General features: G+C 45.2%; 1 protein-coding gene across 1 annotated transcript in view; it reads left to right on the top strand.

Moving 5' to 3' along the window:
* LOC121480564 (translation initiation factor IF-2-like) overlaps nucleotides 1–20312 on the top strand; it is a 31892-nt gene extending 11580 nt beyond the window's left edge. Inside the window, exons 3-4 of the mRNA XM_041737187.1 lie at nucleotides 8338–8390; nucleotides 19287–20312. Coding sequence (XP_041593121.1) covers nucleotides 8338–8390; nucleotides 19287–19383 — 150 coding nt within the window. The 3' untranslated portion in view covers nucleotides 19384–20312. The remainder of the gene's footprint in view (nucleotides 1–8337; nucleotides 8391–19286) is intronic.
* Nucleotides 20313–24461: the final 4149 nt, after the last annotated feature.

Here is a 24461-nt window from a genome sequence, read left to right as displayed (position 1 = left end):
AACACTCATTTATTATCTCATGGTTTCCACGGGTCAGGAGTCCAGGCATAGCTTGCTGGGGTCCTCTGCTCAGGCCCTTAGCAGACTTCAGTTAGGTGCTGGCTGGGCCTGTGGTCTCGCCAGAAGATCAACTGGGAGAAGATCTACTTCCACGCTGCCTCAGGTGTTTGGAAGAATTCATCTCCTTGCAATTTGTGGCACTGAGATCTCTTTTCTTTCTGGCTGTCAGGGGGATCCCCCACAGTTCCTTGACAAATATGACAGCTTACTTCTTGAAAGCTAGCAGGAGAGTCTCTCTCATTTCAACCCACGGGATGGAGTCTTATATAACATAATCCTGGGCCTGGCATCCTGTCACTCTGTCACCCTTGCAATATAACACAACCTAAACAAGGTGCTGACATCTACCACCTTGGCCATATTCTACTGATTAGAAGCAAGTCACAGGTTCTGCCTCAAGGGGAAGGAGTTATATAAAAGCATGACTCAGTGGAGGAGGGGAATCACCTTAGAGTGTGTCTCCCACAGGGAAGATAAGGGATAGCAAAGTGCTGGCTCTAGAGTTCAGATTTCTGTTGAGCAGGTGGGATATTGCCATTTACAGAGATAGAAAACATGGAGGAGCATGTTGGTTGAGGGAAGATCTTGAGTTCAGTTGTGGACAAGTTAAGCTGCTCAAGGGCATGAACCGTGCCTAGACTGTTCTTCACTCTTTTTTTTTTTTCACTCTTTATTCTGTACCTACGGTAGTTCCCAACACATAGTAAGTGCTCAAGACAATGAATGAATGAATGAGATCTGTGAGAAATCCTAGTGGAGACAGTGACGAGGCCAGTGTCTCCTAGAGGTCACTGGTGTTTGTACAGTGATTAGCGCTTTGCCTTGGATGGAACAACCTGGGAAAGAGGATGGTGGGGGGGAGCAAGGATCTCAGGACTGGGTGCTGGGAGTCCCCAAACTGAAAAGTCAGGCTGAAACGGAAACACTGGCAAAGGCTACCAAGAAAAGTAGACACAAGAGTGTGGTGCTGAATGCTGCGGAGAAGTTGATACAGGACTGGGGGATCCCTGGGGAGAACTGGTTTTGGTGGAGTGGTGGGGCTCAGCAGTCAACCCCATGGACTGAGGCATGTTCAGGAAATGAGGCAGGGGAGAGCAAGCAGGCAATTCTTTGTAGAAGTTTGGCCATAGGAGGGAGGGATTGAGTGATAACTGGAGGGAGATGCACCCACTATTGAGATCATCCAGGTACTGACATCAAGAGAGGGCAGCCCAAGGCAGGTGCTGGGGCACGCAGGACTAGATGGACCTCTTGGTCAGGGGGAGAGAGAGTACCTTCTCTGCCTGTCTCATGGTCTCGCTTTTATACCCTTTTATACTGCTTTCTCGATCATGTTTTTTTTTTTTTAAAGATTTATTTATTTATTTATTTATTTATTTATTTATTTATTTATGATAGACACACACACACACACACACACACAGAGAGGCAGAGACACAGGCAGAGGGAGAAGCAGGCTCCATGCTGGGAGCCCGATGTGGGACTCGATCCCGCGACTCCAGGATCGCGCCCTGGGCCAAAGGCAGGCGCCAAACCGCTGAGCCACCCAGGGATCCCCTCGATCATGTTTTTATTACAGTGAAGCTAATGTAGTTTTTTTAAGAATATTAAGAATGGAAAATATGCTCAAGGAGCCTCTTTCCTCTCCCCTTCTCTCCCTCTGTCCCCTTCCTTCTTTCTCATCTCCAATAATTCTGTCTAGATTTGCTCCCTCTCTCCTTCCCTCCCTCTTTCTTTCCATCCTTTCATTAGCATGGAAGAACCTTGAGTTGTTCTCATTGCCGACAAGTAGGTTTCAAGAAAGAAGGAGAAATTAAAGATAAAGAGAGAGAAGATACTTGATTGTGTGAGACTAGCCAGAAAGCAGCAGGGAGATGGATTTTAGGGCACAAGATTGGCTTTGGGGTGGCCAAGGGACAGCAGCTCCACTGTGGCAGGAGGAAAGGAGGAAGGTATGGTGTAGGCTCAGGAGTGTGCTGGTCTGGAGTCAGCAAGTAGAGGGGGGTTCCCAGAACTCAGGGCCCATTGTCTTTTGTGTCCACCTTAGTCCCTGAGACACCACCTTTCACATAATAAACTAACAATACTTGTTGAATGAAAGAATATGTGCCGAAACACTTTAAAGGACAGCATACATAGCACATTTTTTCCTTGATTTTTCAACATGGAGTCCTTATTGACTTTAGTTATCATGAATGTAGCACATGGTCCTTGTAAAAAAAAATTTTAATACTGTAGAAAATTTCCCTTGAAATTCTACCCCACAGAGATAACCATTGTTCATGGTGAGCAGCTACCTTACCAATGGGTTACATATTAAACAAAAGACAATATATGGAATTGTGAGAACTGTTTCTCTCACTTTCACATTATATCCTTTATGTCAATATGTAAAGATCGTCCTTATCTTTCGTAACACCTGTCTGGTCTCTTGGTCTCCATAACACCTCCTAGCCTCATACATTTTTTTTTAACAAAAACCCTTTGATTAGCATTTTAGGTTGTTTCCAATTTTTTCAATACAATGACCGTTCTCGTTCATACCTCTTTGCACACCTGCACCATTATTTTCTTAGAATAAATTTCCAGAAGAGGGAAACACATGTGTACATTTAAAATTTTGATTTCTCTCTCTAAATTGCCCTCCAGAAGGCTCTGCCAATTTGAGCTTTCATTAACAGCTACAGGTGCCTGTTTCCCCACACTCTTGCTAACAACTGGCTTATAAATCTTTTAATCCTGTTAATCAAAGTGAAAAGTGACATCTCATTTTAATTTGCTTATCTGCAATTGCTAGTGAGATAGAACATCTTGAACAGGAGTTTTGGCCATTTGCATATCTTTTATGGAGTGCTTCTTAATGCCTTTTACTCATTTTCTATTGGGCTTGTAATGTTCTTATTCTAAATAATCCATAGTTTAATAATACTGCTCTTCCTCTATCTGTTGCAAATATTTTTTTTTCCATTTTGTTATTTATCTTTTAGCTATGCCATTGGTTTGCTTTGCGATCTAGAAAATTTCTCCATCTTTCCTGTCATTTTATTTTTTACTTTTTTCTTTTTTCAGTAGGCTCCACACCCAACATGGAGATTGAACTCATGACCCTGAGATCAATAGTTGCATGCTCTACTGACAAAGCCAATCAGGTGCCTCTCCATTTTATTTTACTTATTTTATTTTTTAATGTAATTGAAGTACTCCTAAGAAAGCTGATAATCACATTAAAATTATTTAAAAATTCTATTTTTTTCTGTTACTTTGTAGTTAAACTTTTTCATTAAAATTTTATCCATTTTTTAAAAAAAGATTCTGTTTATTTACTTGAAAGAGAGAGAGAGAGAATGAGCGGTGGGGAGGAGCAGAGGGAGAGAGAGAGAGAGAGAGAGAGAGAGAAAGAGAAAGAAGCAGACTCCCTGCTGAGCAGGAAGCCTGCCCCAATGAGGAGCTGGATCGCAGGACCCTGAGGTCATGACCTGAACTGAAGGCAGATGCTTAACCAACTGAGCCACCCAGGTGCCCCAAATTTTATCCTTTTCTGCTAATTTTTTAAATTAGATGGACAATATATGATTATATTCTAGTCACTTTCTTTTTTGTTCATTAATTAATTAATTAATTTATTTCTAATCACTTTCTTAGAAGTAATAATGGTTATCTGATTAAGATTTGTCCTTTCAAAATCCTTTAATGCATTTACATTCATATACTCATGTGGACATATACACACATATTTAACATAGTGTCATTCTATATGTGTGATTTATAACCTGCTCTTTCATTGAACAATAGTTAAGTATTTCCTTATTAGTACCGATAGATTGCCTTTTCTAGCTGCTGCACGATAGTCACTTGTATGAATGCACTGTAAGATGTGGTTTAATTCTTTCATATTTAAATCTTTAATCCATCTGAATTTCATGGTTATACATATGTGACTGAAGTGAATGAGGGATATAATTTAATTTTTTCCCCAATAAATTTCCAGCTATCCTAATACCATACATTGAATAAACCATATTTCCTTTACTGTCTTGAAATGTTGCTTACAACTGAATGAATGCTAGACTGATGATGTTGGGAGGTAGACACAGCAAAGTTTTCAGGAACATGGGAAGGAGCTTCCTGCTTCTGCTGGAGCAGTAGTACCAGCTAGCCTGCTGTTCCTAATTCTTTCCCCCACTCCCCCACCCCGTGTAGCTTGCTCTGCACAGGCGTAGAAAAGGACTGACCAATATTCCCTAATTGTTTTATCCTCAGGTACATGGAAATTCTAGTTTTGCAATAAGGCCTTTCTCCTCCTCCTCCTTCTTTTTTTCCTCTTCCTCCTCCTCCTCCCTCCCCGCTCTTCCCCTTCTTCTTCTTCTCCTCCTCCTCCTCCCTCTCCCTCTTTCTTCCTCCCCCCTTCTTCTCCTTCTTCATCCTTTATAAGTCTGTGATGAACTGCCTATTAGCTTCATCTCGCCTGAATTCTTGAGGTGTGTATGGTTTTATGCGCCATGTGGCTCAGGAGAAGACCCTGATCACTAACATTCCCTCCTGGGAATCTGGAACAGGAATATCAGAGACAGAGACAGAGCTGGTTTTGCTTTTGCAAAGTGCTCCAGTGGTAAAAATGAGATGATTTGGAGTGGCTTGTGGTGACTCAGTTTTAATTTAATTAAAAATTAAAAATTAAAAATTATTATTTTTTACTTACATTTACCAGTTTATTATAATGGATATAAGCCAGGTAGACAGGAAGGTCTGGAAGGGTCCTGAGTGCAGCAACTTCTCGGTGGAGTTGGAATGCACCACCCTCATGGTGGATGGATGTGTTTGCCAATTTGGAAACTTGTTTTAATTTTAATTATTACATACATATATATATTTAAAGATTTTATTTATTTATTCATGAGAGACACACAGAGAGAGAGGCAGAGGAAAAGCAGGTGCCCTGCAAGGAGCCCGATGCGGGACTCGATCCCCGACCCTGGGATCAAGCCCTGACCCGAAGGCAGACACTCAACCACTGAGCCACCCAGGCATCCCTTACATATATATTTTAACAGGTATTGGAAAAAGATAAAATTCACACATGAGAGTCACAAGGCTAAAGTCAGTATTTAAGTTACTTTGATAAAAGTTAATCAATGTATTTATTTTTTAAAGTATTTTATTTATTTATTTGGCAGAGAGAGAGAGAGAGAGAGAGAGAAAATGCACACAAGCAAGGGGAGTGACAGGCAAGGGAGATGGAGAGGGAGAAACAGGTGCTCCGCTGAGCAGGGAGCCCTATGTGGGGCTTGATCTCAGGACCCTAAGATTGTGACCTTAACCATAGGCAGACACTCAACCAACTGAGCTACCCAGGCACTCCAAAGTTAATCAATTTAAAGAAGAACATGGCACTTGAGTAGACATGGTACAAATGCTGCAGACATTTTGAGGCTGATTGCAGTTCGCAAAATCCCAAATTAGATGATAGTCTAATCACTCAATTAGTCAAGGGTGCCCTCCGCTGCAAGTAACAAGAACCAAACTCATAATAGCTTAAACACATAGTGGTATTTTTGTCGTTGTTATTTTACCCATAATGTCCTTTAGTGTTGGTTTGGGAGCTCAATGCAGTCCAGTCCAAGTGTAAACCGCCTTTTTGTGATTCTTCTGATCTTTTCTTCATGGTCCCATGATGGCTGTCGTAGCTCTAGTTCTCACAGCCAAACAGAAGAAAAAGGAAGAGGTGGCACCAGGCAGCATCTTTCCCTTCTGCCAGGAAAAGCAAGAGCTTTCCTAGAGTTCCTAGCAGTCTTCTCCTTGAGTGTCATTTGCCAGAACCACATACTGGGCCACAGCTAGGTGTAAAGAAGGCCGGGAACATGGACAATAGCTCAGCATAGTTGCCTGTGACCACCTTTGTCAAGCTGAGCTCCTCATAGTGAGGAAGGAAGGACAGGTAGTGGGTCAGACAGGTGCTGTGTCTGCCATGTAGGAGTGCATGGACCTGCAGAGATGGGAGGCCAGATGGCCCCAGAGAGAATGCCACGGTGAGGAATAAAGTCAGGCTTTCAGCTCCAATGCCTAAATGACAAACTGTACTTCATTTCCTGCTCTTGTGAGCTGGTGAGATTGCCTGTTGTATCACTTCCATAAACTCTCCTTTGACCTGAGCTGGTGGGATTGGGGTTCTATTATTCCTTAGAGCCTTGAGTGGATTGTTTGACAAGTCTTAATATATGTTTCCTCATTTGTTCCTTAGAGCAGTTGCTTTTATCTTTATTTTATGCAAGAGCCAAAAGGGGCTCTGAGAGGTTAGGTTGTCCACCTTCATGTGACTCTGACCCAGGTTTTCTGGCAACTAATACCTTCTTTATGTCATCTCTGTAGTTTTAGGAGGATCATATATATAGGAGAAGCATTTATTCCATAAATAGTATCAAGGGCATATGAGAGATGGAGTTTCCTCTGGGGCCTGTCAATGTCACCCATGGGCTCTGTCCCTGGCTTAAGTCAAAAAGCAGGAGGCGGCTTGACTCTGTCATGCATCTGGGTTTTTGGAGACTCGGGGAATGTTTACTTTTCTGCTTGTCTATTTTCAAACTTTATGCCTGTAATTTATTGTTTAACATGGTTGGGAGATGTGAGATATTCAAGCTACGGATTTGTGTGAGAAGCACAAGAGAAAATAAATGCATTTGGGAGCTATTGCTCTACCCTTTCTCACGCCATCATCTCCTTGGGTGACCTTTGCCGGCTGGAGCTCCTACCACCACCCATTCAGTGCCGGCTATCAAGATGGTGATTCATCTGGGTAAGCAGAAGTCATTATCTCCTCTCCCTAAACTTGACCCTTCCTCTGAATTCCCTATCTTGGTAAACGGTACGGCTGTCTACACAGTCATGCCCGGATGTCACTACCCCCACATGCAACTGCTTGCCACATTATTTAAGATTAATCACGCTGGTAATATGCCTCCTCTTCTGTTCCCCCAGTGTATCAGTTCCAACTTTAATCTCCTTTCAGAAGACTGTGGACACCATCTCCTGGACCTCCTGTGTTTTAAACTTGTTAGAAACCTGGGGTGCTTGTTAATTTTACCTAGATTCCCAGGCCCTTCTCCTACACTCTGATTCAGTGTGTCTGGTGTGGGGGCCTGGAATCCATGTGCTTAACAATAATCCTAATCGGTTCTTCCGGACAATGGGCAGCACTGGTCCTGAGCTGGCTTCCCTGCCTCAGGGTGCTCTGTGGTCAGTCTAGCTCACCTCTGCTGGAGAAATAGCTTCCAGAAAATGGGCCCCATAGCTCTTAATCTGCAGCACAAAACCCAAACCTGCCGCATACCAAACAGGGCATGATTTAGCCACCACCTCCCTCTCCAGTCTTAATCTCCTACCTTCCCTGGACTCTAATAGTGAAAGCTGTTTGTCAGATTTGGGGATCCCATTGCTTTTCTTTTTCTTTTAAGATTTATTTATTTTAGGGGCACCTGGGTGGCTCAGTGGTTGAGCATCTGCCTTTGGCTCAGGGCGTGATCCTGGGGTCCTGAGATTGAGTCCCTCATGGGGCTCCCCATGGGGAGCCTGCTTCTCCCTCTGCCTATATCTCTGCCTCTCTCTCTGTGTCTCTCATGAATAAATAAATAAAATCTTAAAGAAAGATCTATGTATTTTAGAGAGAGAGAGAGAGAGAGGAGAGGAAGTGGGAGAGAGGGAGAATCTCAAGTGGACTCCCTGCTGAGTGCAGAACCCGATGCTCAATCTCAGAATCCTGGGACCATGACCATGAGCTTAAATCAAGCCAGACACTTAACTGACTGAGCCACCCAGGCGCCCCCTCAAATTGCTTTTCCTATGCTGTTTTTCCTGCCTGGACATCCCCTGTAGCTCTGTCCTGGAAAACTCTGATCCATCCTGCGAGACCCAACTCAAGTGTTTCTTCTTCCCTGAAGCTTTCCTTGCCATCCCTGCAACCCAAATGTATGTTTATTATTACAGTTATCCCATTGAATTCTCCATCACAGAGACTGTGTTTAGCTCATAGGTACAGGTGGCATTTGCTTTTCCTCTGTGAGAAGAAATTTAGAGAATGCCCATAGAGCAGTTTCCAGGAAAAGGTGTTTCCATTCTTTCCTCTGAGTGTAAACTCCAGAGAGTTTCTTATGTGAAAACCAAACATTCCTCTACCTGTTTACACTTACAAAGTCAGTATATTGAACTGTGTAATAATAGTCAACATGTGTCTGGTGCTGCTGTGTGCTAGAAACTTTGTGTTCACCATTTCACTTCCTCTTACAGATGAGAAAACCGAGGCTCAGTGGCGAATTCATTTGCCCAAGATCACAAAACTGGTAAGCAGTGGGATTGGGGCAATGCTAATTCTACTTTTTCTGGAGATTTCTTTAACAACCTAACACCCATTAGGATGTGCAGTATGTGTCTAGGACAAAACACTGCCATACCTGGGGGTGCAGGAGATGTAAATGAGTGAAGCAGTGTGGCTTGAGGCAATAAGGCGGGGTAGGGAGTGTGGATTACACCCTGCTTAAACGAGTGCCAAGACTGAGTGCCGGCTGACCGCCCTCTCCAACATTCTATTGTAAAAAATTTCAAACATATGGCAAAGTTGAAAGGATTTTACAGTATGTGCCTCTATACCTCCTACCTAGATTTTACTGTTAACACTTGACTTGCCTTGTCCTGTATCTATGCATCTAGCCATCCCCGTATTCGTTCATCCATTTTGCTTTTTTGATGTGTTTCAAAGTAAATTGCAGACAGAAGTACACTTCTCTCTAAATATATCAGGTTGTATAGCACTAACTAGAGATCAGTATTTATAATTTGTCTTTTAATGTAAAATTTGCAGGAAACAAAATGCAGAAATCTATAGTGCAAATTCACGAAATTTCGGTAAATATGTGCTCCTGTATCATCCCAACCTCCATCAATGCAGAAAACATTGCCATATCCCTAAAAATCTCAAGTCCCTCCTGTTTGTCTCTGCTTCCGTCCCCACAGAGGTAGCCACTGTTCTTTTTTTTTTATTTTTAATTTTATTTATTTATTCATGAGAGACACACAGAGACAGGCAGAGGGAGAAGCAGGCTCCCTGCAAGGAGCCCGACGTGGGACTCGGTTCCAGGACTCTGGGATCACACCCTGGGCCGAAGGCAGAGGCTCAAGCACTGAGCCACCCAGGCATCCTGGTAGCCACTGTTCTGATTTCTTTCTTCTTTTCTTTTCTTTTCTTTTTTTCTTTTCTTTTTTTTCTTTTCTTTTTTTTCTTTTTTTCTTTTCTTTTTTCTTTCTTTCTTTCTTTCTTTCTTTCTTCTTCTTTCCTTCTTTGTTTCTTTCCTTCCTTCTTTTCTATTTCAGAAAACTTTTTGTAACTTGTTTTATTTACAATGCCAATTTTTAAATGTCATTAAACTAAAGTTAACTAGACAATAATCTAGGCAGAAATTGCTCTACCAAAAGAGGGAAAACCCAAAATACCACCTTCTAGAGAGAACCCACAGTTCCATTTTAATTGGAGCAAAGAAAAAGGAAACTTTTGATGATACCGGAAGAAACTGAGCCAGAATGTTTGGAATCTGTACTCAACCGACATCCGCAAGGAGGACCGACAATATTCTGCTGAAATGACTAATTTGCTGCTGCTTTTGTCTACTGTTGGTCTAATACTTACAATTATAAACAGAGCAGTGCAACTAGTCTTTGGAAGCATCCTTAGAGTGTTACAGGGTCAGGCAGGACATTTCACTTTTCACACCACTGCTTCCCTCTGTGTACCTCTTCTTCAGGAAAAGTCATTTTTTTTTAAATTTTTTTTATTTATTTATTTATGATAGTCACACACAGAGAGAGAGAGAGGCAGAGACACAGGCAGAGGGAGAAGCAGGCTCCATGCACCGGGAGCCCGACGTGGGATTCGATCCCGGGTCTCCAGGATCGCGCCCTGGGCCAAAGGCAGGCGCCAAACCGCTGCGCCACCCAGGGATCCCGGAAAAGTCATTTTTTAAAAAGATTTTATTTATTTCTCCATGAGAGACAGAGAGAGAGAGGCAGAGACACAGGCAGAGGGAGAAGCAGGGTCCCTGTGGGGAACCCAATGTGGGACTCAATCCCAGGACCCTGGGATCACGGCCTGAGCCGAAGGCAGATGCTCAACCACTGAGTCACCCAGGTGCCCCCAGGAAAAGTCATTTTTTTATATTGACATTTTTATGAATCTTCTCAGGAGTTTTCTCCTTGATTGTATTGGCAGTGGTCTTGTACTTAACATCCAATGAACCTTGGACGTCTAAGTGGTTGGCAGACAGAATAAGTTCAAAGAGTGTTCCTTGGCCAACTTACAGGAATTCTTGGTCCCAAACAGGGAGATACTCTGTTCACTTTCCTTTGTCCTCATCATCCTCAGGAGGAGGGCGTGGGGGTCATCCTTGTGGTGGGTGCACCACTGAATAACTGTTTTTAATAATGTTGGATTAACGTTTGGTGGAGGAACTGGGTCGTCATCTCATCCCTTATCCATTCCCAAATCTCCTAACATGGTCCTGATAGCCATAAATTGCTTGACAATTTCAACATCAACTTAAATATCTCTCTGTCAGAACTCTGCCCCTGAATTGGAGGCATCGTGCTTGGTCTCAGGGAGGCTGAAGGCCAGAGGCTGACAAGGACATGGTGGCCAGGACGCCTGGGTGGCTCAGTGGTTGAGCACCTGCCTTTGGCTCAGGTCGTGATCCCAGGGTCCTGGGACTGAGTCCCATATTGGACTCCCCGCAGGGAGCCTGCTTTTCCCTCTGCCCGTGTCTCTGTTTCTGTATCTCTCATGAATAAATAAATAAAATCTTAAAAAAAAAAGAGAACATGGCGACCTCAGCAATGAGAAGAGAAAGGTGGAGATATAAGGCCACTAACTGATTTTTTCTCTCATAGATTATTTTACCTGTTCTAGAACTTCACAAAAGTAGACTCAAACAGTATGTACTGTCATTTGGCTTGAAGTTTTAAAGAGTCATCCATGTTGTTGAGTGTATCAGTAGTTCATTGCTCTGTATTGTTGAGAAGTCCTCCTCTCTATTCCATTGTATGAACAGACCACAGTTCATTCAGCCACCTCCATGTGCGGACAGCTGGACTGTTTCTAGTTCTGGGTCTTATGAATAAAGCTAATAATATTTTGTGTAAATATTTTTGTGAGTATATATTTTCACTTCTCCTGGGTGTATTTCTAGGAGTGAAAGTGCTGGGCTATAGGGTAGGAGTATGTTCACTTTCATAAGAAACTGCCAGACCTTTCACCTGAGTAGTTGTACCTGTTCCCACCAATGATGAATGAGAGTTCTGGTTCCTCCACGGCCTTCATGTACATACTGGTCATTTGTATATCTTTTTTGGTGAAGTTTCCATTTAAAACTTCTTTTTAAAAAAGATTTTGTTTATTCATTTGAGACACACACACAGACACAGAGAGAGAGAGAGAGCATGAGCAGGGGAGAGGAGTAGAGGGAGAGGGAGAAGCAGACTCCCTACTGAGCAAGAGGCCCGATGCAGAGCTCCATCCCAGGACCCCAGGATCAAGACCTGAGCCTGAAGGCAGACCCTTAACCAACTGAGCCACCCAGGCATCCCTCAAATCTTTTTTTTTTAAAGATATTATTTGTTCATTTATTTGAGGAGGGAGAGGGGCAGAAGGAGAGGGAGAATTTCTTTTTTTTTAAAAAAGATTTTATTTATGTATTCATGAGAGACCCACAGAGAGAAGCAGAGACACAGGCAGAGGGAGAAGCAGGCTCCCTGCAGGGAGCCCAAAATGGGACTTGATCCCAGGACCCAGGACCATGTCCCAAGCCAAAGGCAGACAGTCAACCACTGAGCACCCAGGTGCCCGAGAGGCACCCAGGTACCTGAGAATTTCAAGCAGACTCTATCCAGGGTGCAGAGCTTGATATGGGGTTTGGTCCCCGGCCATGAGATCATCACCTGAGCTGAAACGAAGAGTCAGATGCTCAACCAACTGAGCTATCCAGGTGCTGCTGCCTGTTCACATCTTTTGCCCACTTTTTTTTTTTTAGTTTTCTTTTGCTATTATTATTGTTGGAGTTCTTTATATATCCTGGTTGCCAACCCTTTCTCAGATAGATGTTTCACAGTTGTTCTCTTCCAGGTGGTGGTTTTTCTAGAGCTTTTCTTATTAAAAAAAAAAATTTTATTTATTTATTCATGAGAAACACGCGGAGAGGCAGAGACACAGGCAGAGGGAGAAGCAGGCTCCCTGTGGGGAGCCCGATGCCGGACTTGATCCCAGGACCCCGGGGGGTCACGATCTGAGCCGAAGGCAGACGTTCAACCACTGAGGCACCTAGGTGCCCCTCTAGCCCTTCTCTTAATGGTGTCTTTTGGATAAGCAGAAAATTTTGATTTTGATGAAATCTAATTTAGCAAACATATTTTTATTTATTTTTAAAGATTTTATTTATTTGAGAGAGGACAAGCAAGGTGAAGCACAGGAGGAGAAACAGACGGTCTGCTGAGCAGGGAGCCCAATGTGGTATTCAATCCCTAAACTCCAGGATCATGACCTGAGCCAAAGGCAGACGCTTAACTGACTGAGCCACCCAGGAGCCCCAAGCAAAGACATTTCTAAATGGTTATTGCATTCTTTGATTTGTCTGAGAAACTTTTTGCTTGTCCCTGAGTCATGGAGATTTTCATTCATGTTTTCTTCTAGAAGTTTACAGTTTTAGCTTTTATGTTTAGGCCTGTGATTCACCTCAAAATAATGTTTGTACATGATGTAGAGGTCAAGGTTCGTATTTTCCCCATACCTTGCTATTCTAGCAATAGTTTATGTGATAAAACTTTCCATTCCCCATCTGACTGCTTTGGCACTTCTTTTACAAATCAGATGATGGCATGAGTGTGGTTCCATTTCTAGGATCTCTTTCTTGTACCAGCTTCAACTGATTTTTGCCATGGGCTCAGTATTGCCAGACCTCCCAAATTTTAGAGGACAGCATAGAAACTCCAGTGCTTCTAAATGGGAATACATCTGCATTTTTAAACATTGAAAACCAACTCTAGTTTAAATGAGCAAACAGACAAAGAAACCAACTCTGTGCAACCAAAATAACTCACTCGGTCTGTGGCCTCGGGAGTAGGGGAGGTCATTTCAGCAGGAAGCTGGATATATGTAGAGCCAAGTATAAATCAAGGGCCTTATTTAAAGTAACAGAAAATGGGAATGTCCTCAGGGTGGGCAGGTGGGTTTCCACAGTCAGTGCAAGTCATTGAGAATTCACTGCCTGGACAAGATGAAAACCCAGGCCTGAGGTTTCGTTGGTGCCCAGGAGACCAGGGGAGTACTCTGTGGAGCTATTTGGAGTTGCAGCTAGAAACAATATCTGCAGAGAGGGCCAGGTGGGAGATTAGGAGAGGCCAGCACGCCCTGGGTTATAGTAGGGGGCCTGAGAGTGTAGCATCGAGGCAGACTAGTGCCAGGACAGAGACAAGGACCAAGAGAGTCCAGGGTGAGCTGATGTAGATAGAGTCAAGGGTCTGGAGGGCAGGGAACTAAGAAGGGGCCCTTCTGTAAGCTCAGGCCCAGAGAGATGCCTCATGGAGTTGGCTGAAGGCCTCTTTGGCTCTCTGGGGGGAGGTTGAGACGAAGCCAGAAGACATCCAACTGTAGATGCCACAGCTTCCAGGAGGGTTCTCAGCAGCACCACCTATTTGTCACCCCCAAGTTAAAGTTCCTAGTTTTTAACATTTTTAAGATTACCTTTTACATCTAAAATTTGCAATGGGTCCCATGTCACATGTTTCAAAAATAAAAAAATATTAAAAATGATCAATGAGAAGCCTTTTTTCCCACCTGTCTCCCATCTGCCCCGTTCCCGTCTTCAACCCCTCCACCCCCAAGTACCATTTGTACAGTTTATTTTTACTGCAACCGAGGACACTGTTTTGGCAGCCATGTCTGTCAGACAGAATGTCGGGTATGCTGGTTGGGCCGCATACGGTAGAGCTTGGTGCAAGTGGCTGCATGGAAGAGAAAATAAGCAAGCCTGCATTAAAGCCACATAGAAATTTGTTAGAACCAGGAAGTCATTCTACTTAAAGTGTGACATGGAAAAAAAAAGTGTGACATGGTCCACTTGGCTATGGACCAAATTGTGTCTTCTCAAAATTCATATGTTGAATCCCTAACCCCCAGCTGCAAGGTATTTGGAGGTGGGGCCTTTGGGAAGCAATTAGGTTGAGCTGAAGTTAGGGTAAGGCCCCTGTGATGGGCTTCCGCATCCTTAGGAGGAGAGGAAGAGGCCAGAGCTCTTTCTGTGGCCACTGTGGACCTCCCCATGCCATGAGAAGGCAGGTGTCTGCAGGCCCGGAAGGGAGTTCTCACTAAGAGCCCGACCATGCCGGCACCCTGACGTCCACCTGCCACCCAGTCCACCTAACGCTGTTTTGTTTTTTATTTTTTTAAGATTTAATTTATTTATTCATGAGAGACACAGAGAGGGGCAGAGACACAGGCAGAGGGAGAAGCAGGCTCCCTGCAGGGGATCCCAATGAGGGACTCCATCCTAGGACCCCAGGATTAGACCTGAGCCAAAGGCAGATGCCCAACCACTGAGGCACCCAGGTGTCCCCACCCACACTGTCTCGTGAGGGCAGCCCCAGCTGGCTGAGCACCCAAAAGTGAGCTCTGAGTAAACAGTGGGAAGGGGACGCTGGTGGCTCAGCGGTTTAGCGTCTGCCTGCGGCCCGGGGCGTGATCCCGGGGTCCTGGGATGGAGTCCCGCATCGGGCTCCCTGCGTGGGGCCTGCTTCCCCCTCTGCCCGTGTCTCTGCCTCTCTCTGTGTCTCATGAATAAATAAATAATCAATTAATTAAATAAAAGGAAAAAAAAAAAACAAAAAACAGTGGAAAGATCTCCAGTCCTTTGAAACATAACCCTGGAAGGGTTTTGCGGAGAGTGTGCTGTATTTGAACGCGCGGGCTCGCAGGGAGAGACTGCGCAGCACTGGTCGGGAGGAAGGGGACAGCCACGGGGACGCACGCAGGTGCACGAAGCCTGCGCTTGGAGGCGGGGGGTGCCCGGAGCACCGCGAGCACCGGGGATGAAGTTCGTGCGCGTCTCCAGCTGCACTCGCCCCCGGGAGGACTTCCGAGGGGACAGTGAATGCATGTGAGGATGCGCCAGCCTTCAGGGGTGAGGGTGGCTTCCAGAGGTTGGCCGCCCGGCTCCACTTCTGTGGGTTAGAGGGGATTTTCTCCGAGAGGATCTCATTTCCCCTGCCCGCTCGCGTTCGTCTCCATGGGGGCGATAATGCTGCCCTCTCCTGGGCTCAGCTTGCAGCTGCAGCCGCCGGCCTCGCGGAGGGGAGGCCCCCCCCACCCCCCAGCCCCAGCCCTTGCTCGTTGCCACTGCAGCCAGGGGTCTCCCGCTTGCTAAGTCACTTCCTACAGCCACGGTGGGGTGGGCTTTCCCTTCAGGGCTACATCCCAGAGGCTGGGGGGGTGGGGTGGGGGGTGGGAGCTAAACTGAAGGCAACTTACGTGTGGGTCTCCCTGTCTCTAGAAATAGAGCTTATCTTTTTTTTTTTTTTTTTTGCTTTTTCTTTTTTCTTTCTTTCTTTCTTTCTTTCTTTCTTTCTTTCTTTCTTTCTTTCTTTCTTTCTTTCTTTTTCTTTCTTTCTTTTTTTTTTTTTTAAAGATTTTATTTATTCATGAGAGACAGAGAGAGAGGCAGGGACACAGGCAAGGGAGGAGAAGCAGGCTCCATGCAGGGAGCTGGATGTGGGACTCGATCCTGGGAATCCAGGATCACGCCCTGAGCCAAAGGCAGACACTAAACCACCAAGCCACCCAGGCGTCCCAGCTTTTGATTTCTCAACCACTTTTTATCTCATCCTACTCACCAAGCGGTCTCCTAGGCACTTGGGATACGGTGATCTAGATAGGCAAGGATTTCCAGCTTCCCGAAGCTTAGGGTCTAAAGAGGAGAGAGATGATAAGCCGTGAGTACAGGTGATACACATGCACGTGTGTTACACGTGGTAAGTGCTGCGACGGGAGAAAAATGTTTGGAATATAGCATAGCAGGGGGCATCCGGAATGCTAGGGGAGGTGCCCTGGTGAATAGGTGCACAAGGTAGGCCTCAGTGAGAAGGTAGCATTTGAGCAAATTCCCTGAGGAGGTGGGGGAGTTACCTGTGGGAGGTCTACAGTGGGGGCCTGCAGAGGAAAGTGGACATCGGAAGCAATGCCCTATGGCAGGAGCTGGGCTAATGTGGCTGGAGCAGAGCTCTAAGTCCGGGTGGGGGTGGGGGGGTGGGGGTGGGGGAGGATAGAGTTAGGGGATGCTATGGGCCGAATTGAGTCCACCTCCCCCTCACTCATGTTGCAGTCCTAACCCGCAGTGTGTCAGAACGGGACCTTATTTAGAAATAGGGCTGTCCATTAGAAACGACAAATACCCACCATTTGCTTCCACGCGGATGGACCTGGAGGGTATTATGCTGAGTGAAATAAGTCAATCCGAAAAGGACAAACATTATATGGTCTCATTCATTTGGGGAATATAAAATTTAGTGAAAAGGAATAAAGGGAAAGGAGAGAAAATGAGTGAAAATATCAGTGAGGGTGACAAAACATGAGAGACACCTAACTCTGGGAAATGAACAAGGGGTGGTGGAAGGGGATGTGGGTGGGAGGTTGGGGTGACTGGGTGATGGGCCCTGAGGGGGGCACTCGGTGGGATGAGCACTGGGTGTTATGCTATATGTTGGCAAATTGAACTCCAATTAAAAAAAAAAGAAATGGGGGGGGGGGGCGTCCCTGGGTGGCTCAGTGGTTTAGCTCCGCCTTTGGCTCAGGGCTTGATCCTGGAGCCCCGGGATCAAGTCCCATGTCAGGCTCCCTGCATGGAGCCTGCTTCTCCCTCTGCCTGTGTCTCTGCCTCTCTCTGTCTTGTGAATAAATAAAATCTTAAAAAAAAAAAAAAGAGAAAGAAATAAGGCTGTCAGGGTGTAAGTAGTTAGGAGGAGGCCATCAGAGGGTGCCCTAATCCAACATGACTGGGGTCCTTATAAAAAAGGGGAGATATGGACACCAACACAGGCATCCCAGGAGAGCATCTCGAGATGATGAGGGCAGAGATGAGGGTGATGCATCTGTAAGCCAAGGAATGCCAAAGACGACCAGGAAACCAGCAGGCACTGAGACACAAGCCTGGAACAGATTTTCTCTCACGGCCCTCAGGAGGAACCAGCCCTGCTGACCCCCTTACCTTGGACATCCAGCCACCAGAACTGTAAGACAATAAATCTCTCTGTTTAAGCCTCCCGATCTGTGGTACTTTGTTGTGGCGGCTCCAGCACAGTAACACACAGGGATGATGAGGCGGGATGGGGGTGGGGAATGGTAGGAAAGCCTCTAAAGGATTTTGGCTTTTTTCAAGTTCATTTTTCTCATGATTAAATGGGATACATCTTCCCACATGTAAGCATTATTCAACATCAGAAAACCATTAATACAATTCACATGCTAATATATCTAAGAAGAAAAAAATCAAATGATTATCTACATAGGTCTTTGGCAAACCTCAATATCTACTCCTTTTTTTTTATAATTTTTTTTAAATTTTTATTTATTTATGATAGTCACAGAGAGATAGAGAGAGAGGCAGAGACACAGGCAGAGGGAGAAGCAGGCTCCATGCACCGGGAGCCCGACGTGGGATTCGATCCCGGGTCTCCAGGATCGCGCCCTGGGCCAAAGGCAGGCGCCAAACCGCTGCGCCACCCAGGGATCCCTCAATATCTACTCCTGACTTAAAAAATAAAACTAATAAAAAAAAAAACTCAACATGACAACCTGTGTTACCTACACTGGAATGGAAATTAGAAAAATAATTAAAGCCATCTAGACCTATAGGCAGAAAGCATTCTCAAATGTAGAAGAATGGAATTGTATTCATAAATAAGATAGAAACTAATCTTTCAATTACAAAAATCAATTTTAAGACAAAAAAATAAAACTTCATAAAATCAGATAGGTGACAGCTTCTAAAAACAAGTATTAATGAAACTCCAGCTTTTATTTGGATTTTGCCGGCTTTTCCATTATCACCTCTTTCGGTACCAGGATCCAGTCCAGGGGACCACGTTGCCTCTGGTTGGCATGTCACCCCAATCTCCTGTGGCCTATTTTTGCGCAGTCCTTCCTGGTTTCTCATGACCTTGATAGTCTTGGGGAGTACTGGCCAAGTATTCTGTAGAACACCTCCCCCTTGTGGGTTTGTCTGATGTTTTTTCCCCCTGATTAGATGGGTTTTAGAGAGAATACTGCAGGTGGAAGCCTTCTCATCATATCCTATTGGGAGCGTAAGAGCACACAGCATCCCTGGTGATGTCAGCCTTCCTTAATTGGTTACTGTAGTGTTTGCCAGGTTTCTCATCTGTGAAGCTACTTAAAATGCACTTAAAAAAATTAAAGCAGTGAAATTCATTATTTGGAGCCTTTGGAGGGCAATGAGAAGGCATGATATGATCTGACTTAGAATGTCAAAGAATCGGGATGCCTGGGTGGCTCAGCAGTTGAGAACCTGTCTTCAGCTCAGGGGATGATCCCGGGGTCCTGGGATCGAGTCCCACACCGGGCTCCTGCATGGAGCCTGCTTCTCCCTCTGCTTGTGTCTCTGCCTCTCTCTGTGTGTCCCTCAAAAAAAAAAAAAAAAAAAAGAATGTCTCGTCATACCTGTCACTCTGGCAGATATGATGAGAACAGACTAGAAGAGCAGGAGGTCTGGGAGGTCGTCTTGGTAATCTAGGTGGGACAAGAGGGTAGCAGGGACCAGAGCGCCAGCTGTAGAGGTGGTGAGAAAATAGGAGTTGGAATCCATTCTGGTAGAATTGGCAGTTTTCTGGTAGATCGAATATTGAGTATAAGAGATGGAGGAGTGTCAACGAAGAGCCTACAAAGTGGCCACAGCTCCTGGAAGGAAGGAGTTGCCATCAGCTGAGCTGAGAGGAAGATTCCGATCTGCCACTTTGCTCCTCTCCGCTACTTCATCGTTTTGCCTGATTTATTGGGTGCCAGGGCTGGCTGCAGGACCCAGTGCAAAATAAAAGTGTGGACCCCTTGTTCCAAAAGCAGGAGAAAAGCACGTTTCTTTCTTCTCTGATTGCTTTGCTAACCGGATTCTGTGTTTTGTTTTGTGTTTTCTTTTCAGTGGGCGCCACGTTGGAGCTCCAAGTGCGGAACTTCAGTGGGCTCCAAGTGTGGGGCTTGAACTCACAACCCTGCGATCAAGACCTGGGCTTACTTGACCACCCCTGAAGACAGTCTCTAGCGGACTCTGTGTTTTTTATTTGCTATTTGCTGCTGCGCTCCCTGAAAACATAGGGCTCTTGTGGGGTGGGGAGTGGGAGGCTGGGCCCAAGGAGGGGGGGCTGCATGCGAGCTGAGCTTCCAACCCTTGTGTGTGCTCCGCTCTCCCACCAGACTTCGCTCAGAAGACACGGATTCCAAGATAAAATTATTTTTTTTTCCAAGATAAAGTTATTAAGAATTTCATGGCAGCGACCGCAGAGCATTATGCCCAAGCTCAGGGCTCTGCACTGGTCACACACCCACTCCCTGTTTGGCATCTCCTCGCATGTGTCACACGGTTTGCGGAGCACCAAGAATGCAAAACAGAATCCTTTATAGTTCCTGCCCTTAAGGAGGGGCAAGGAACGAAGGGATGGTTTGTGAATCACTTCCCTGGGCCAGAGTCTTGCCTATTTACAGCCCAGTGGGAGGAAAAGACTCCTAAAAATGATTCAATAATGCAATCTGGAAACCACAATGGTGGAGAACCTGGGTGGGTGACACGGGAGCCCCGAGGGGAGGCGGAGGAGGGTGCAGGGCCTTCAGGGCTTAAGGAGTTGGGACTTCAGCGGACAGGAGGCTCAGGGTCCTGGACATCTGCTCACAAACCTAGTTGGACCAGCAAATCTGAGTGAGGAGAGGGGGAAATGGCCACTAGAGGGTTATTCACTGTTTGGTGTTTTTTTTTTTTCTTTTGGTGAAAATGACTAAAGACATGTATATGTATTTTTTTTTTAATTGTGGAAGTTATACTAGTTTTAGAAATTGGGCAACATCAAAAGATACAAACAAGAAAGCAACTGTCTGTAATCCCACTGCCCAAAGGTAGCCACTGTTAACATCTGGACTCTTCCTTATTTTTCCCTGTGTGCTTACACACATTAATTACAGAGTGCTGGGGCAGCCCGGGTGGCTCCGCGGTTTAGCGCCGCCTTCAGCCCAGGGCCTGATCCTGGGGACCCCGGATCGAGTCCCACGTCCCATTCCCTGCATGGAGCCTGCTTCTCCCTCTGCCTCTCTCTCTCTCTCTCTCTCTCTCTCTCTCATGAATAAATAAATAAAATCTTAAAAAAATAATTACAAAGTGCTATCATTCTGTGCATTCTGCTTGTTAACTCTTATTTGCTCTTGGCATCCTGTTATCTTGGCATCCATAACATTAACTATAGCTATACATCGTTATGTTTAATGGACACACAGCATTCTATTGTATAGATCTACTATAATTTTTTTTAAGATTTATTTATTTATGATAGAGAGAGAGAGAGAGGCAGAGACACAGGAGGAGGGAGAAGCAGGCTCCATGCCGGGATCCTGACGCGGGACTCGATCCGGGGGCTCCAGGATCACGCCCTGGGCCAAAAGCAGGCGCTAAACCGCTGAGCCACCCAGGGATCCCTGATCTACTATAATTTGTATAAAAGTTTTGGACGGGTACTGAAGTTATTACCAACTCGTATTACATGAACAACCCTGTGATAAGCTTTGTCTTGCCACCCTCCCTCCCTCCCTTCTTCCCTCTCTTTCCTTCCATTCCTCACATTAAGTGGGATTGTAGGATCAGGGGGGCTGCATTGTTTAGGGTGTTTAATGCATATTCTCCCAACAAGACTGTGGGGGGCGTGTATAAAGCCCGCACATGGTGACTGAACATTCTTATCTGCCAGATACTGTGCTAAGCACTTTACATAAATTAACTCATTGATCCTCATATCAATTCTATGAGCTGGGTGCTACTTTTCTTCTAATATTACAGAGAACACTGGAGCACTGAAAGAGTATCCAGGCCTCCAAAGGGCACATAACTGGCCAGGGACAGAACTGGGATTTGCGCCACGGTGGTTTGGTTCCAGAGCCCATGCTCTATGCCAGTTCATCATCACACACTTCCCGGAGGCAAGTATTATTATCCTCATTTTTATGGATAAAGATTTTTTTTTAGTCCTTTTCCTAAGCTTTAATTTTAGTTCCAAGAATAAAGATATTTTGATACACGTTAAGAAACTCATCCAAGATCATAAATCAATAAAGGAAGGCCTGTACTTGAAGCATGATCTGTCTGACTCCACAGCAGAGATCACACGAGGATTTCTGAATTCGTTCAGGAGCGTGTTCTCAGATGGGCTTTTACATGCTTACTTTTTATTTAAAGATTTTATTTATTCATGGGAGACACACACACATAGAGAGAGAGAGAGAGAGAGAGAGAGGCAGAGACACGGGAGGAAGGAGAAGCAGGCTCCCTGCGGGGAGCCCCATGTAGGACTTGATCCCAGGACCCCGGAGTCACAACCTAAGGCAGATGCTCAACCACTGAGCCACCCAGGTGCCCTTTATGTGCTTACTTTTCAAGGTTCCTCTTTGGCTTCCGCCAGAGCTTGGTGATCAGGGCTAGGAGGTGTGCACCTGCCCAGGTCATACCTCCGTCAAGTCCTCTCTTACCCTGACTGTCACAGCCTGGACCTGTGATGCACTGACATTCCTCTCCTCTCATCCTAGGTCACTTTTGTCTGTCTTTCTTCTCCTTCTTCTCCTTCTTCTTCTTCTTTCTCCTCCTCCTCCTCCTCCTCCTTCTTCTTCTTCTTCTTTTTTCTTTTTAGATTTTATTTATTTATTTGAGAGAGTGCAAAAGCACAAGCTGGGGGAGGGGCAAAGGGAGAAGGAGAATCAGGCTCTCCACAGAGCAGGGAACCCAACTCAGGACTTGATTCAGAGACCCTGAGATCATGACCTGAGCTGAGGGCAGATGCCCAACCGACTGAGTCACCCCGGCGCTCCTCACTTTTGTTTTTCTAGAACTCTTTCAGTTGGTCAGAGTTTTGGTTGCAAGTAACAGAAAGCAGTCTGAAGTGGTCTTCACAAGAAACAACCAAAAAGTCCCTGGGGAAGATGGCCTCTGGGTATGGTTTGTTCAGAACTCTGGCTCTGTTTCTCTGTGATTGTCTCAGTTCTGCTTTTTTCTCTGTGTTAGTTTTTATTCTTGGGCTGGTTTGCCATTTATATACCAAGATTGCTCCGAGTTATAGCAAGACGACATCCTTGCTTTTCCACGGTCACCAAACAACCATCCCGAACGTAGCTCTGCATGGACCATCTTAGGTCACATACTTACCCTGCACCTGTTACTATGGCAATGGGGATGATCACTGGGGGAGAGGGGTGAACCCTCTCTCCTCCACCTCCTTTGCCTCTGTTTTGGTCCCCAGGTCCAAGTGGATCCTTCTGCAGGAATGGGAGGAGATGCTGACGCTGGCATCCAAGCTGATCCAGGGACGGAATAGATAGACTTGCAGCCATATTGTGCTGTTCACATGCTCTTGCATAGATGCTTCCATTGTCAGAACAGAGGGGCAAGAAGAGGCCTCCGCATTTTGCTAGAGGCCTGGCATTCAGGCTACACATGTCACAACAATCTTTGTGGCACTGGATGGTCTGCACAGAATAGAAAGGTGCTTTCTCATTAAGAACATTATAGATCCATGGAAGAGGGAGCAAGCAGTTCTGTTTTTTTGTATATATTTTTATTGGAGTTCGACTTGTCAACATATAGCATAACACCCAGCGCCCATCCTGTCAAGTGCCCCCCTCAGTGCCCGTCACCCAGTCACCCCATCCCCCCCACCTCCCTTTCCATTACCCCTTGTTCGTTTCCCAGAGTTAGGAGTCTCTCATGTTCTGTCTCCCTCTCTGATATTTCTCACTCATTTTTTCTCCTTTCCCCTTTATTCCCTTTCACTATTTTTTTTATTTCCCCAAATGAATGAAACCATATAATGTTTGTCCTTCTCTGACTGACTTACTTCACTCAGGATCATACCCTCCAGTTCTATCCACATTGAAGCAAATGGTGGGTATTTGTCATTTCTAATGGCTGAGGAATATTCCAGCATATACATAGACCACAGCTTCTTTATCCATTCATCTGTCGATGGACACCGAGGCTCCTTCCACAGTTTGGCTATTGTGGACATTGCTGCTATAAACATCGGGGTGCAGGTGTTCTGGTCTTTCACTGCATCTGTATCTTTGGGGTAAATCCCCAGCAATGCAATTGCTGGGTCATAGGGCAGGTCTATTTTTAACTCTTTGAGGAACCTCCACACAGTTTTCCAGAGTGGCTGCACCAGTTCACATTCCCACCAACAGTGCAAGAGGGTTCCCCTTTCTCCACATCCTCTCCAACATTTGTGGTTTCCTGTCTTGTTAATTTTCCCCATTCTCACTGGTGTGAGGTGGGATCTCATTGTGGTTTTGATTTGTATTTCCCTGATGGCAAGTGAGGTGGAGCACTTTCTCATGTGCTTGTTGGCCATGTTTAGGTCTTCTTTGGTGAAATGTCTGTTCGTGTCTTTTGCCCGTTTTATGATCGGATTGTTTATTTCTTTGCTGTTGAGTTTAATAAGTTCTTTTTTAAAAAAAGATTTTATTTATTTATGAAAGACACACACACACACACACACACAGAGAGAGAGAGAGAGAGAGAGAGAGAGGCAGAGACACAGGCAGAGGGAGAAGCAGGCTCCATGCAGGGATCCCGACGTGGGACTCGATCCTGGGTCTCCAGGATCACATCCCAGACTAAAGGCAGTGCTAAACCACTGAGCCACCCGGGCTGCCCATAATAAGTTCTTTATAGATCTTGGAGACTAGCCCTTTATCTGATATGTCATTTGCAAATATCTTCTCCCATTATGTAGGTTGTTTTTTAGTTTTGTTGGCTGTTTCATTTGCTGTGTGGAAGCTTTTTATCTTAAGTCCCAATAGTTCACTTTTGCTTTTGCTTCCCTTGCCTTCATGGATGTATCTTGCAAGAAGTTGCTGTGGCCAAGTTCAAAAAAGGGTGTTGCTTGTGTTCTCCTCTAGGATTTTGATGGATTCTTGTCTCACATTTAGATCTTTCATCCATTTTGAGTTTATCTTTGAGTATAGTGTAAGAGAATGGTCTAGTTTCATTCTCCTGCACGTGGCTGTCCAATTTTCCCAGCACCATTTATTGAAGAGACTGTCCTTTCTCCAGTGGATAGTCTTTCCTGCT

This window comes from Vulpes lagopus, chromosome 22 (assembly GCF_018345385.1).
Source record: "Vulpes lagopus strain Blue_001 chromosome 22, ASM1834538v1, whole genome shotgun sequence".
In the NCBI taxonomy this organism is placed as follows: domain Eukaryota; kingdom Metazoa; phylum Chordata; class Mammalia; order Carnivora; family Canidae; genus Vulpes; species Vulpes lagopus.
The sequence above is the reverse complement of the archived record's forward strand: the minus strand, read 5'-3'. Positions and strand labels throughout refer to the sequence as shown.